General features: G+C 41.5%; 1 protein-coding gene across 4 annotated transcripts in view; it reads right to left on the bottom strand.

The window, feature by feature from the left end:
• Positions 1–16,383, bottom strand: part of FNIP2 (folliculin interacting protein 2) — a 137,820-nt gene that overhangs the window by 92,367 nt on the left and 29,070 nt on the right. The window contains exon 1 of one of the 4 annotated variants that reach the window (XM_027597741.2): positions 5,906–6,198. The exons of 2 other annotated variants lie outside the window; for them this stretch is intronic. In XM_027597741.2, coding sequence (XP_027453542.1) covers positions 5,906–6,081 — 176 coding nt within the window. In that variant the 5' untranslated portion in view covers positions 6,082–6,198. Of the gene's footprint in view, positions 1–5,905; positions 6,199–16,383 lie in introns of those variants that run through there. One more of the 4 variants, XM_027597743.2, reaches the window with a different exon arrangement.

Here is a 16,383-nt window from a genome sequence, read left to right as displayed (position 1 = left end):
AATCATCGAAACTTCACAGGCTCCACTTCCACAAATTTGGTTAAGTGGATCTGAAACGGAGCTCAGGAAGCTACATTTTTAAAATATTTGATGATCACTGACCTAATATACCACTTCTATTTTTTTTTTAAGATTTTATTTATTTATTTGAGACAGAGAAAAAGAGAGCACAAGTGGGGAGGAGGGCCAGAGGGAGAGGGAGAAGCAGACTCCCCGCGGAGCAGGGAGCCCGATGCAGGGCTGGATCCCAGGACCCTGGGATCATGACCAGAGCCCAAGGCAGACGCTTAACCGACTGAGCCACCCAGGTGTCCCCACTTCCATGATTTTTTTTTTTTTTTTGTAGAAGAGAAAATAGAAGCACAGAGGGATGAGGTGATGTTCCCAAAGACACAGTGAGCTCAAGGCAGAGATGAACACTCTGATCGTAAGATGAGGGTAGAGAAGATCCCCAGATCAAAGATGCTTCTTCCACTGTATCTGGTACTACAGTCTAGATTTTCACATGTTAGAATTAGATCTTTTTTAAAAATTAGTAAGTTAAAAAACTAGCTTAGCATTACTAAATTTTTTCTTTTTTGCCTTTGGGCAGGGTGAGGCACGCAAGTGAAAGGAAAGGGCACATCAAGAAAAAAAGACAGCATTTTAATTCACATCTGTTCTATAAAGACCTGAAAGTAGCTTGTGGGTTTTTTTCTTAACCTTTCTAAACCAGTAAGAGAAGGATTAAACTCTTCAAGATACAAACACTGATGGATGGACATATGTCTGATACCCAATAACCTACATAAACATGACATCCCATAAAAGGAGAAGATAATTGCAGGGAACCTTGGTGTTTCTAGAGCCCACAGACTGGATTCCCTTTGGTGAATTTTTTTTTAAAGATTTTATTTATTTGTCAGAGAGAGAGTGCACGAGAGAGCAAGCACAAGCAGAGGGAACGGTAGACAGAGGGAAAGCAGGCTCCCCGATGAGCAAAGAGCCCAATGCAGGACTTGATCCCACTCCTGGGATCATGAGCTGAGCCGAAGGGAGACGCTTAACCAACTGAGCCAGCCAGGCGTCCACCCTACGATGAATTCTGATGGGGAGTTTAATTATAATCTTAGAAGGGTCACCAATTCCCACCAGGGCTTGCTACATCATTATTCAGCAGTTATTCAGCTTTTGTTACTATAACAATAAAAGGATAAGGCTAAGCCACAGCCTGACTCACAACAGGAGTCATGACAGAAGAACCAGGAATCAGAGACCTGTGTAGCAGAGTATTCCAGCTCAGCATACAGCTGAGTGGGATTCAAGGGAAAAAGGCTTCGGAAGCTACCCAATGACTTGGCCTGCAGACCCCAGAGCTGGAGTATTCTTGTCTTCTGTCTGAAACATACTCATTCTGGACGTAATGAGTTATAGTAACAAATAATAAGGACTTTACCCTGTTAGGTCATCACACTTAGCAAAATAAGACCCGGACAAAAGTTTACGTGAATTGTCGGTCTACATGAAGCAAGTTCACACTTTCTTCAAAACCCCTGGTGAAGTGTCTGCCTTCGGCTCGGGTCACCTGGGTGGCTCAGTTAGTTAAGCGTCTGCCCTTGGCTTGGGTCATGATCCCAGGGTCCTGGGATGGAGTCCTACAGGGAGCGTGCTTCTCCCTCTCCCTCTGCCTCTCCCCCTCCTCATGCTCTCTCTCTCTCTCTCTGTATCTCTGTGTCTCAAATGAATAAATTAAAAAAAAAAAAACCCTCTACGCAGGGGCTTTAGAAAGGGGTACCTGGGTGGCTCAGTCAGTTAAGCATCTGCCTTTGGCTTGGGTCATGATCCCAGGGTCCTGGGATGGAGTCCTACAGGGAGCCCGCTTCTCCCTCTCCTCCCTGCTGTGCTCTCTAAGATCTAAAACAAAACAAAACACCCTGTATACCAAGACTGCTCTGATTCATTCCCAAGAAGATATGTGGCCTCTGAGGGAAAAGATGAATGTTTTTTAAAACCTAAATCAGACATAACTTTGCAGCAATACCAAGTTACCACCGCATTCCTTCATTCATTCACTCATTCTCAAATTACATCTCTGAATCCCAACCATCAGCCAGTGGAAATAAACTCTTAGGGAGTCAACGAAAATTCCTCCTGGCTCATAAAATCAGTGAAAAGGGAAGGAATGCAGAAAGGGCAGAAGAACTTGTGACGGCAATACTCGATGCATCTGAGTCACACCCAGCAATTTCAATCTCTCTGTGAAGCTTGTCGCAAAGCACAAGACCATCAGCAGACTAGGGTTTGGTGTTTTTCTCTACTCACTTGATTCAACCTAGCAGCTACATTTTCTACATAATATCAAAGTAGAATAGTTTTTACAGTGTTTCTAAGTGAAAAACAACAATGAAAAACACTCTCCCCTTCCCTACAACATGCATTAGACTTCAGCCCTTTTTCACTAAATTTTTCAGAATAGAATGCTTTGGTTTGTTGCCTTAGCATATCTCTCTCTAAATCTGTGACTATCTTTGTATTTCCTACTCAGTCATTCTAACTGCTATAAATAAAGACTGGTAGTAAAATCGTGGTCAGCTTATCTCTGTGAAGCAGTTAACTAGGGGAAAGAAAATAAACCCTCGTTTCTGTACTTCTTTTCTTGTTGAGCAATTACTACAAACCAATCTAAGCCTCTTTCTTTTTTGATAGAACTGGTTCATCCAAACTGTAGACAAGTCGGATATATACACTCATTAATTCTTCAGCCCTTCCTATCCTAGTGATTGTAAAGCAGTACAAAGAGTCTCTGTTGAATCTAAATTCCAAGATATAAAACTTAAAGCACCATTGACTCCGAAGTGCTTTGTTTCGGTTCCTCTTCTGTGTAGACAGCTATACTTCTTAAGACAAGGTTATGTCAAATTTTTCCTTGCCATCAGAGAAACAATGATCCGCTAATAAGCTTGGCAAATAATCCTAGATTTCTCACATAAACAGTCCTATGGTTATCTAATTTGCTGATAAAGTGAAAAACTCAAGTCATTAACAGCTTTGTTACAGTTGGTATCTTAAGGAAGGAAGACATTATGGAAGACTATGCCATATACCCAGCATGCTATCAGTTACTGGATTTGAGGTGAATTTTAGAGAAGAATTTTTTATTGATAAACCATTTAAAATGTTTCATCAAGCTCTGCAGGTTTTTGTTGATTCTGGAATTTTGTGAAATAAATGAAACTCCAATATCTGTCATTCTAGAGATTAAGAAGAAAGGAAGTGAAGGACAGACTTCTATCCTGAAATGTTTCATTCCACATGAACCATAATGGGAAAGATTAAAATGTTCCTTTCTGCACTGAACTGTGTCAGTTTTACACCATGGCCAGTCACTGTTAGGTATCCAACATGACTCCTCTATATTTGTGGAATCCTTCTCTTCACCTTTAGAGTAACTGGGAAATCATGAGGAAAGATAGAAGAAAAAAACGAACAAACAAAAAACCTACTTATCAGTGTGGTCAGCTAAGACCACCTAAAATTACTGATTTAAGATACCTAAGAGCAAAGAGGAAGTTGAAGTCATACTTAACTGACCGCTACCTGACTTGGACAAACAGATAACTCGTGAACACTTTGGAGCCAGATCCTTCCAGTGTAAGCTCCTGTCAATAATTCACGCTACCCTGGAGACTGGCCGAAGGCCTAAAGAAATTCAGGAAACCAAACACAACACTGCAAATAACGAATACGTTTTCAAGATCGTAGGAAGGGGAAGAGAAAGTGTGTAAGATCTACCAAAACAACTGGTCTGACTAGAAATTAATTCCAATTAATTGATAAGTATATGTCATCACCAAACAGAATTCTAAAAAAAGAAAAGGCAATAACGGATATGAAAACTTTTTGTTAAAGTGTTGTTTAATTAAAAATTATTAAAATCCACTAAAGAATATTAGGTTCACCGAAAGTGATAAGCAGAAGCTCATACCAAAATGTTTTGAAGTTTAAAAAAAAAAAATTGTGTGGCCCTGAGTATTATTTTCTTATGTGGATGCTGTCCCCGTCACCTATTTGGGGACTCTAGAACTGTATGAATAACAAAAATAGGGACTACAAAAGGTCCTGATGCTACTTCTTAGGATTTCAGAGTAGGAAAGGATTTTTTTTTAAATAATCTGAACCAACTTCATAGCCTAGAGTTAAAAGTGAGCCCAGAAGAGCCAGAAGACTGCCCCGTGGTTACAAGGCTCTTGGGCAGCAGAGCCGGGGATCAGGATCAGGATTCAGATCCAGATCAACTGGGTGCCAATCCATTACTCTCTCCTACCACTCAGCTGTCCTTTCTTGGTAAGAAACAGATAAAAACAGTGTAAAAGTGAAATTCTTATCTGAACACCCAAATGTATTTTTCTAATGTACATCATTCATTACCACTTCCTCTATAAATCTCTCTCTTTAACTGAGTGGACAGCAAGTGACCCAGTACCTATACAATGATTTCCATCACTTCTCCCTAACTCTTCAATAGGCTGGGCTCTTAGACCAAAGTAGACTATTTACCATTTTGTTAAGCTTCTACTAAAGAAAATGACTTTTATATGAAAGAAACTATATCCTGATTTTTAATCAACCAAGAAATGTATTGATGGATATAGTTAATGACATGTTAATTGTAAGAAAACGTCTATAAAGAAAAAAAGTAACATTTAAGTAAATTTAGAAACTTAACTTTTTACACTAACCCTGAGAATCAAGCTTAACTTGATTTTTAACTCTGGCTCTCCTTCTACAGATCTCCATCAGATTTTGGAGTGAAATGCAATTCTCAAAGGACTTTTCCTTTTCCTTGATAATGCAACAAAATTCTTTACAAATATGTTTCAATTAAGAGCTATTACTGGGCGCCTGGGTGGCTCAGTTGGTTAAGCGACTGCCTTCGGCTCAAGTCATGATCCCGGAGTCCTGGGATCGAGTCCCGCATCGGGCTCCCTGCTCAGCAGTGAGTCTGCTTCTCCCTCGGACCCTCACCCCTCTCATGCTCTCTCTCTCTCTCTCTCTCAAATAAATAAATAAAATCTTTAAAAAAAAAGAGCTATTACTAATTAAATTAATAAATTCTTCCAAAATGGATGACATAATCACCCTTAAAGAACATAGTAAATGTTAATGTTATTCTCTTTACGTAAGCTCCATCATTAAAATTAGTTCAGCATAATACCATCCTTCTCAAGAAAATAATATTCCAGAAGACTGGCCTCTCTCCCACCACCCTGCCTCCACCTACCATTCAAACTACAAAGTGAGAACTTCCAGTCCTGTGCCCCATCTACCAACTGCTGTGCTACTTCAGGACTGCAACCCTTGTTCCTGATCATCTCTGTGAATAGTACTGTTCAAACTTCAACATAGGACAAAGATGTAACCATTTCTTGCAAGCCAGCTCCAGAGGAAGTAATGAAAAGAAAGCAGATGGGTAGCAGAATTCAAACAGTCAAAAAAATAACCATGCTGGGATGCCTGGGTAGCTCAGTTGGTTAGGCATCTGCCTTCAGCTCAGGTCATGATCCTAGGATCTTGGGATCGAGTCCCACATCTGGCTCCTTGCTCAGCGGGGAGCCTGCTTCTCCCTCTGGCTGTCGCTCCCCCATGCTCCTGCTCACTCCCTCTCGCGCTCTCTCTCTCTCTCTCTCTCTCTCTCTCTCACACACACACACACACACACACAAAATCTTAAAAAAAAAAAACAAAATGCCTACACCTTTTCCATACAGGAAAGGACTTGTTTCTACATACCCACCAACCACCCCATGTCTGACTAAAAGTACTCTTGAAAAACAACTTTCAGATCAATATAATTTCATCTGTTTGGTACTCAGTGATTTAAATAAAAATTTCTCTGAGACTTTAAAACAGAACTAAAGTTTCAAACCTGTTGCTGAGTTCCGTGTGATCAGTGCCCCCTCCTACCCTGGCACGTTTTCGAGTCTTTGGGCATAAAAGTGCCTTGTAAGTCCTCCCAGCACCAGAACCGGCATTACACACACATCTGGCTGAATCCTGCCAGCCCCCTGGCAGGTTTGCAGTCTTCGAAGAGCCGCCACACATCTCCTGGGTGGTTGAGCTTTCTTCTGCTTTATCCTGACTATCAACATGGACCTGGGACACAAACGTTGAAGATTCTCTGTTGTTTGAGGGATATTCCACACTGACCAGCCGTCCTAAATAATCACTGTACTCCTATACAGTAGGTGAGGCGAGCTACTTGGCAGCAGCCTACTAATTTCCTCTTTCAAAATTAAAAAAAAAAGAGAGAGAGAGAGAGAAAAAAGGAACATTCATTTGTTACGTAAATTAAGCCTGCCAGAGTATTAGGAAGTCAGATATATCCACCACGTTATAAAATATGCTCTCAGCAGGACCATTATAAACAGACAAATCCAAATCCCACTTCCTACTTTTGTTCCTAAGCTTGTACTCTGGTCAGCAAAAGACAAAACACTCAACAGGTTGAGCAGCTTGGTCTGACTCATTCCATCTGTGCTCCCCTGTTGGAGATTATGTAGTAGTCAATTAATTGGTCACAAGACCTATTCATATGGCTCTAGGCAAATGCAGTGACTTGCCCTCAGCTGCAAGGTTGCTCTGACATTGGCCACACCACCCTCTTTAATGGCTCTCATGTGAGCAAGTGTCAGCTGACAGGTCTTACTCTGCAACCTTGCAAAACTCTACCCAGAGCAAGTGAGGGAGATGGTTACACACAACAAAGGTAGGGCTTAATGTACAGGAGGTGATGTGGGAGAGGGAGAGTAGGGACACATCCTTGCTTTAATACCAAATATACATATGTAGATATGTAAGAAAAATTTTATACATATACACACACACACATACATATGTAAGACAATTAATAATAAATGAGAAGCCATAAACACTCTCACAACTCTTGCACTGAATTCCCGATTCTTGGATATATTCAGACCATGAAAGCCCTGAACCACCAGAACACAAGGACAAAAGTAGTTCAGTTTTGAATTCTGACACTAATGTACTTCATCTGTAAAATGAAATACTGTTATAGAATCAATATGATTTATCCACAGTACTGAGTTCATGGAAAAAGTAATTTTTCTTTAAGAAGAAATAAAAAGCACAGGTCCCTAAAATATAGATCAGATCTTGAAAACTATAAGGGGTTGTCTCAACTCCTTTTCCTCTTCCTCATCCTTGAATTTGGCTGAAGAAAATATTAATAGATCCCTAAAATCTGATGAACCATTGGCTGGGTCTCTAGTGTCAGGAGGATTTAAATATGTCTTTATACATGGCAGCCAAATATTTCACCCCACAAGTGTGAGAACAATCTAATGTTATCGGGGCAGAGGCCTCAATTACCTTAAAGACATTATATCTATGTGACCCTAAAGTTCCTTTATAACAAATCCAAAAAAGATTTTAAATACACCCTCCTCCCCTGAGAAATAAAGATTGCAACACACCTACAACAATGACTAGACTTCTCTGTGAACGTAATAAATGGACAGTGCCAAGATAAAACCAGATGAGTAGAAAATGAATTCATTTTTCCAGGAAGGGGAACACATTTTGACCTTAAAACTTAACTGTAGGGCCACCATGTGATCCTGGGTTCTTTTTTTTCCCCTGAACTGTCTTTAAAATCACTTTCTCTTCTTAACAGAGAATAAGAAGCTCACTTATGTAAGCACTCAAGTCTTCCATCTTAGGCACAGGGCAGCTGAATGAGCAAAGGCTCAAAGGAAAGCCTCCTTTCACCATTATCATGCCCACTTCCTAAACGGCCCATGTGAGGCCCCAAATCAGTATCTCCAAATCACCTAGGGTTTACCTCCTTTAAACTCACAGGAGAAATGAAAGTATGGTTTGTCAAAAAGAAAACCACAGGCCCCAGAGGGTGTTTCTCTGGCCAGACCAAGTTATCAGGCCAGAGCTTACCAACTAACTGAATTGCAGTTTCAACCTCCCCTAGCATTCTGTCTTAGCCCGTCAATCAGGAATTTTCAGATAAGCACCAATGAGAAAATCTACCGGAAGGGTCCCTTCCACCAACCCCTACAAAGGAAGTTGAGGTAATCTGCAGAGTGAGACCCCTGCCCTACCTTTCTTTTCTTTTGCTTATACCTTTCTTGATCCACCCTCCTTCCTATAAAAACTGCATTTTGTACGACTCTTTGGAATACCCCCCTCCATTTGCTAGGTGGGATACTGCCTGATTCATGAGTCATTTAATAAAGCCAATTAGATCTTCAAATTTACTTGGTTGAATTTTAACTTTTAATATGTCCAATGTTGATGGGGTAGGCTGTAAAAATACCAAAACAACTGAATTTTATAAAATATGTAGAAGTGCTTAGGGAATAGACCCCATTTTTTATATGTAAAAAAAAAAATTAAGGGTGCCTGGGTGGCTCAGTCGGTTAAGCGCCTGCCTTCAGCTCGGGTCATGATCTCGGGGTCCTGGGATGCAGTCCTGCATCGGGCTCCCTGCTCAGCGGGGAGTCTGCTTCTCCCTCTCCCTCTGCCTGCCGCTCCCCCTGCTTGTGCTCTCTCTCTTTCTCTCTCTCTAATAAATAAATAAAATCTTTAAATTAATTAATTAATTAAAAAATAAATAAAAAATAAAGTTTTAAAACTGCCATCTCTAAAAAATACTTATCTAGGACCTAATGAAAGGACATGAAATCCTCTTTTTTTCCTTCCTTTGAGGTGGGGAGGCGAGGTGGAGGCACAGAAGGAGAGGGAGAGAGAGAATCTTAAGCAGGCCCGAAGCCCAGTGCGGAGCCCAATGCAAAGCTTCATCTTACAACTCTGAAATCACGACCTGAGCCTAAATCAAGAGTTGGACGCTTAACCAACTGAGCCACTAGGCGCCCCGTGAAACCCTCTTTTTAAATATGTATTCTGAACAAATATTTAACCCAGTAGTTAGCCACAGAGCTGTTCAGTCATACTGATATTTTACATTTTCTAAAGGCTTCAAATACTGTTACAAGATGCAAATGTTATCTCCTATCCAGATGACGCAAACATTTTAAATGATCAGAATAAGATGATAAGAAAATGACAACATAGTTACAAAGGGTAATTGGATGAAATAAGGATCAAACTGCATTGGGAAGGAATTCCCTTAAACAGAAGCTAAACCCCTTCTGTATGTTTCTTTCATTCAGCCAGCCGTTTTTAACTAAACACTCCACACCAGTCACCGTTTCTCCCTAAATTCAGTCAGCATACCTTTTATCCACTACTTCCTTGGTTGAGTGGTGCTCAAACACAGTATGCTTATAAACACAGATTGCTGGACCTACCCCCAGGGTTTCTGATTCAGCAGTTCTGAGGTGGAGTCTGAGAATGTACATTTGTGACAAGTTCTGAGGATGCTATTGCTGCTTGCCTGGGAACCACACATTTGAGAAACACTTCCTTGGTAAAAATTTCATCTTCCCCATGATGACTTCCTAGGCTGGAAGATCTTTTTCTCCCTTGAATTCCTCTATGATTTTTTTTTTAAAGACGTATTTGTTTTAGAGAAAGGGACAGAGCCTGTCTGAGCAGGGGAGGGGGTGGGCAGAGGGAGAAGAGGGAGAGTGAACCCTCAAGCACACTCCCCGCCTAGCAAGGAGCCCGTTGCCAGGCTCAATCCCAGAACCCGGAGATCATGACCTGAGCTGAAATCAAGAGTCGCATGCTTAACCAACTGAGCCACCCAGGCATCCCCCTCTATAATTTTTTTAAACCACACTTTTAACACTTAACACATAACTGCTTTGAAACAGAGTAGCGTGCATATCTTACATCCTAACTAGATCATAAATTCTCTGAGTGTAAAAACTGGGTTTTAACATTCATCTCTGCACCTCATACAGGTCTTACATTTGATAAATGTTCAACAGATAACTTTTTGATAGTTTTAATGTAAACATTCAGTGGTATTAAACCGATGATATGAATCTACCTACAACAAGCAGTGCACTCCTTTAACAGTCTGATGCATATTTTCTGCCCAAGAGGGTACTTGTGTTTAAACACACGTACTCTTTCTCTCATTTATTACGGCAAAAGTTCCTTTAGAAGCTTTACCAACATTTTGTGTTCACTCCAATCAATGTGACTCATGTAGTATGGTAACAGAAAGAAATTTAAAACTTTTAAAAAGTGAAAAAGCCATTTCCTCCGTCCCTCCCCTTAATAACCCTTAATTCCACAGCTCAAAATCTGATGAAACGTAACAGAGATGTATATCAAAACCACAACCATTATACTTAAAAAAGAGATGCCTCTATAGGACTCCAAATTTCCTTATGTTTAAATGGGAGTTTTAAAACTTCTTCAGTAAGTGGAAAAACAAGTAATAATTATATCATCACAACCATTCTTCTGAGACATTATGAAATTGCTTAAAAGCATAAAGTCGAACAAAAATCAAAATGGCTAACCAATGCTTCAGCAGAGCTCGGTTTTAAAGTAACCCCTTCCATGGGGCGCCTGGGTGGCTCAGTCGGTTAAGCGTCTGCCTTCGGCTCAGGTCATGATCCCAGGATCCTGGGCTCGAGTCCCGCGTCGGGCTCCCTGCTCAGCGGGGAGCCTGCTTCTCCCTCTGCCTGCTGCTCCCCCTGCTTGTGCTCTCTCTCTCTCAAATAAATAAAATTAAAAAAAATAATAAAGTAACCCCTTCCCCTCTCTTCTGCAAACCTCCCCTCCTCCCTTCTTAGCCTTTTGTTTCAGGAACCCAGTCCCACCCTAAAGACAAGACAAAGAGGGTTAGTTGCAGGTGCATAGCTCCTGCCAAAACCAACTAGAGCCTGTATTTCCCTACAAAACCCCCCAGCCCCTTCCTCAGGGAGGGCTCGCACTTTCTGAAGGCAACAGTCGGCTGCAGCCTCCTTTGCCCGGCAAAGCAATAAAGCTATTGTTCCTCTTTATCCCAAACTCTGTCTCCGTGCTATATTTTGGATCCAAAGCACGGAGGTCAGTTTTCAACAATCAGAGCAGCTCATACAGTAGCTATGAGAAAGGTATCTTCAGATCTTCAGTGCCCCAAGCTCTGTTCTGTACCTCAATCTGATCTTCTTTTCTTCTCAATCTTCTGTTTCCTGAAATGGAGCCATACTCAGGGAGGTACCCATACTATGACTCATTATTACACTGGACACCCTGATCTTAAATACTAACTAACATACATACAAAATTTATCATCATCCCTATCTGCAGTGCTACTCATGGTAAAGTTCTCTATTTCCTTCACACAGCTCGGCCATGTTTCCACATTTAGGAAAGTATCTGCAGTCTCTGCCTGGACTCCCACACTCCACCTGCAGTTCAATACATTGACTAGAACTGCTGCTGTCACCACAGATACTTTCACAATACACATGAACTTTATCAGATGTTAGAGGCAAGGATTAGGGAAGTGTGGAAGTTATGGGGAGATCACATGACAGACGTAAGGAAGGAAGACTACTGGTTCAACTTTTTTTTTTTAAGTAAACTCTACCCCTCAACGTGGGGCTCGGACTCACGACCCAGAGACCAAGAGTCACATGCTCTACTGACAAAGCCAGCCTGGTGCCCGTGGTTCAACTTTTTAACCTATATGTGTATTGCTTCCAATCTCATAGCCGGTGCTAAGTAGTCTGAGAGAAGAGTGCTAAGTTTATGAGACCAGAAATGGTGTAAGTATCATTTGGATCATACAAGGCCAATACCTGGTACTGAGGATCTAGTCCAATCCCCCCCCCTCCCTTTTTTTTTTTTTTTTTTTGCCATTGGCCAAAATCTCTAATCAACCAGAACACTATTTCCTGTTGTGCCCAGACTCCTCTGCAAATCCTTTCAATGCAGCGTTCCAGGGACCCACTGCAACCCAAAAGATTTGGTATCTGAGGAAAAATCCATTCCCATGCCTGATTTAGAGTTGGGACAATTAAAGTCAGGAAGGTTTCCAGGTAAGTATTCACACATTTCTGCATTCCCTTGACTTCACACTCTTCAGGTGATAAAAACAGTGATCACTATATGTAATGAAAAACTAACTCGAAAGCCACACCTGAGAGATGGGTTTAAAGAGAAAAAAAATGAAGGCTTAACATAGTTCCCCCCAAATCCAGTCTAATTATTCTTATCTAATGTATCTTTCTATAAAGGATCTTTCTCTGGGGCACCTGGGTGGCTCAGTCAGTTAAGCATCCAACTGTTGATTTTGGCTCAGGTCATGACCTCAGGGTTTGGGACGGAGCCCTGGGTCAGGCTCTGGGCTCAGTGCGGAGTCTGCTTGTCCTTCTCTCTCTGCTCCAGTCCTCTCCCACCCCACACTCAGGTGCTCTCTCACTCTCTAGCTCTAAAATAAATAAATAAAATCTTAAAAAAAAAAAAAACCTGTCACTGCCTATTCACATTACCTTAATGAGAAAAAAAGAATAATAAATGGAGGGGAGGTAGTGGGACTCCTGATCCACAGCTATTACAACTGACTCTCCTTTTATCGGGATAGTTCCCTCTCTTCCATAAAACCTTTTCCACATCCACAAACAACTGATCACAAGCCTTTTTACCAGTAGTTTTCAAAGCATGATCCACAGAAGGAGACACGAAAAGGTTATGAGATGCTGGCAAACTACTGTTTCTTATTTGGGTGTTGTGAATATGTAGCAAGCAGAATACGTATACTTTTCTGTCTATTATAGTTCAATTTGAAGTTTTTTTTTTTAAGATTTTAAAAATTTATTTGAGAGAGACAGAGCACAAGTTGGGGGGGGGGGGCAGAGGAAGAGAGTGAAGTAGACTCCCAGCTGAGCAGGGAGCTCGCTGTGGGGCTTGATCCCAGGACCCCGAGATCATGACCTGAGCTGAAGGCAGATGCTTAACCAACTCAGCAACCCAGGAGCCCCAAAGTTTATTTTTTTTAATAAAAGGCACTCGTGCTAGGCTAGCACAAATGGACTAAGGCAAGGGGATGAGAGCTTTCTTGAAGCAGTGTGCTTTCAGGGAATGGGCTTTAGAAACAGATAAACAGATCCATGATTAAAACCAAGTCTGTCAATATTTGGTTGTTTTCAGACACACGATCATGAACAGCTCCCAAAACCTAAGCAGCAGCCCATCCTCACAACACCAGTTCAGTATGCAATCAGAAAATAATAGACCTGCCCTGATGCCATTGAAACTTCACTGACAAGCTCAGCACTCAGGAAATTTGGCAAAATGTACAAACTCAGTCACGCAAGGTAGATAATAACCAGCTAGGTTTATTAAATGCTCATTCTACACGCAAGGCATTGTTCTAACAGTGTTTTATTTGATCACAGGAAGCTGGTAGCTCTACTATCTTCTTTTAACAGAGGAAGAGAATGGAGCACAGAAAGGCTAAGGAACTGGTCCAACGTATGCAGCTTGTCAGAGGCAGAGCCAGGATGTAAGTCCAGGCATCCCTGCTCAGGAGAGAGCCCCATCACTCCCCCTCCCACTCTTCTGGCGGGAGGGAAGTCACAACTGCACCTGACCATCTGAAGACTGATGTAGGAAGAGGTAAGGGAAGAGGCAGTTGAATATCACCGACTAACAAATTAAATTCTCTCTCCTACATCTCAAGCCCCACGCCACTTATGATGTTTAGATTCTCACTAATTCACTTCTCTGTGAGGACAAGGCCCCAGTCATGTGCACTGTGGGTGACTAAGTCTCTTGTCAGACACCTTGCCATGAACCCTGCCCTGCTCTCTGGTAAACAATCCCTGTCCTGGAGCCAAGCACACCAGCCATCCCACAGGATGCCTGCTCTGCCCTCCTCTTGACCCTGTCCGGTGCAGTACTTCAGCTGACGGACGGACTCCTAAGCAGAGTGATTTTTTGATCCATACAAAGTTAGCTCAAATGTACAATAAAATCAACCAATATTACTTCTTTGACTTAAAATGAGGAACTACCTGGGAGACAATTTAGCTTTCAGACTTAGATAAAAGTTACATGAAAATTCAGGATGATCTTGCAGTACGTAATTATAATCCAGATTATTTTCCATTCCTATATACCCATACTTTGAAAAACAAAGCACATTACCCAACACAGAAAAGCAACTGACAGAATGAATGAATGAGTGGCATGTCTTCAAGAAATCTGTGAAACAGAAAAATTCTTTTTTTTTTTAAGATTCTATTTATTTATTTGAAAGAGAGGGAGAGGGAGCATGAGCAGGGGGGAGGGGCAGGCAGAAGAAGAAGCAGGCTCCCCGCTGAGCGGGGGGGGGGGGGGGCATCGATCCCAGGACCCTGGGATCATGACCAAAGCCGAAGGCTGACGCTTAACCGGCTGAGCCACCCAGGCGCCCCCAGAAAATTCTTATGTTACAAAGTTAAATAAAAAGAATGAGATACAAAATTATATATGTACTTTTGATAACAAGTGTGCTTTTAAAAGACCAAACCTAGAAAAAAGAACAAGAAAGAAATATCAGAATGTCTTTGAATGGTAGGACTAAGAACACTTTTCCTTTTATTTTTTACTCTCCATTTTTTGGTTATGTATTATTTACAAACAATGGGTAAAGCTACTTTATTTTTTAAATCCTTGCTGCCAAACCAGTAACGATCACTTGATTTCTTTATTCTATAACAATTCTACAGGCTTTATTGTAAGGAAATTGTCAGAGTCAAAACAATTTCAGACAGCTGAAAGGAAAAGCGAAGCATTCACCCTGTAAGAGTGCAATTCTACTCACACTATTTGTCCTTCAACATAATTGCTATCATTAAGATTTATATAAGCCAGCAAAAAGTATAGAGCTGCAGCTATATGCTCTTCTACAATATCTAACTAAAAACAAAACCCCAATTTCCCTTTATTTGGAGACTTAGTTTTAGTACCTAGCAGCAATACAATACACATAACAATGAGAGGATTTGTAAACTACACACATTACACTTTTTTCTTTTTAAGTGCTATTCAAAGGGCTATCTAACCACGTACCAGCATGCTTACAACACAGATAAGGAAAAGAAAGATGAGACTCTGGGAGATCCTCAACCTAATAAATGAAACAGTGTCTCTGAGGATGAGTTACGATAAAACTGTGGCTGTACCGATTTCAGATCTAAACTTTAATGTGAAAAAGAGGGGGCCAGGCCTGTTAATTCAAGGTTGTAAGGCTCTGCTGTGTTAACTCCCCGCCCACAAGAAGGGGCACTGCTTGTCTTTTTGTCTCAGTAAAATGATTCCCCCTTTGTGGAATCAGCTAGATAACCAGCAATTTAGATAAAAACTTAAAAACTTTCATCACTTCTTTTTTTTTAAGCGTCAATATCAGACCTCAATCTACAATCCTTTCTCCTTATGCATGATTTTTACAACTCATCCCCACCTTTCACTGAAATTAATAACCGCCACACCATTTCTTTTAAGATTTCCTAAAGTTAGAAACATATTAGCAACTAATTACACAACTTTTAAAGTTTAACTCTAATGTCCAGCTGGGCTGTCACTAGCATTTGGACCTTAGCATAAGTATCAGCAGTCCAGACCTGCTTAAGAAGTTGGAAACGGAGCTACTGGGCTGGGGCCATCGTCTCTGAAATCATTCACAGGTCTCTGATTCTCTACAAAGCATGTGAACAGGGCACCCAGTTACAAAGAAAAGAAGAACAGGAGTCTGACCACAACTGAAGACGGGTGGGGCCAGGGACGTGGAGTCCCAAGGACATTCGGATGGCCCGGCCAGCCAGAGGCTGTAGCAGTGGGGGCCTGGAGTACGATGTGTCTGAGCTGATAAAATGGCTGAAGAGGCAGGCAGCATGGGGACCCCTGGGCCTCCCCTCCAGGATGCTGCCAGGTATCCCTCTCCAACCCCTGGGGCACACAGATTATACGTAAAAAGTCTTGAAATCTGGTGTGTCTTTTGGGGGGGCACCACTGCCCTCCCCTGGGGTCCTTTATTATTTTCTGGAAAATCACTCATGAGACTGCTGTCCTTGCTGCTGGGGTGCATATGCCCCAGCCCCTGTGCCACCGCTGCAGCTGCCTGGGCAAGAGGAAAGGGGGCGGGGGCACAGTATCTGTAATCATTAAATATGAATTCAATTTTTTAAAAATGTTATTACCTTGAAGAGCTGTTGCAGACATTCCAATTCAACACATTGGCTCACTCTACCCATTTGACCAAAAATGGCTCTGTGTTATTGCCAGTGTTCAGTGTTCCCACTCTCCCCATCAAAACCGTCACTATTCTTACCAGATTGTATAATTCATGAGGAGCATACTAGGAAAAAATACCTAGTGGAGAATTCTCAACTATCTCCATCCCCCTTCCATTTGGATATATATTTATAACATAAGGAAACTTTCTCTTGATGCTTTGGAACAGAATCAGCCTGGATTACT

Source organism: Zalophus californianus, chromosome 2, assembly GCF_009762305.2.
Source record: "Zalophus californianus isolate mZalCal1 chromosome 2, mZalCal1.pri.v2, whole genome shotgun sequence".
Classification (NCBI taxonomy): domain Eukaryota; kingdom Metazoa; phylum Chordata; class Mammalia; order Carnivora; family Otariidae; genus Zalophus; species Zalophus californianus.
This window is presented reverse-complemented; position numbering and strand designations above follow the sequence as displayed.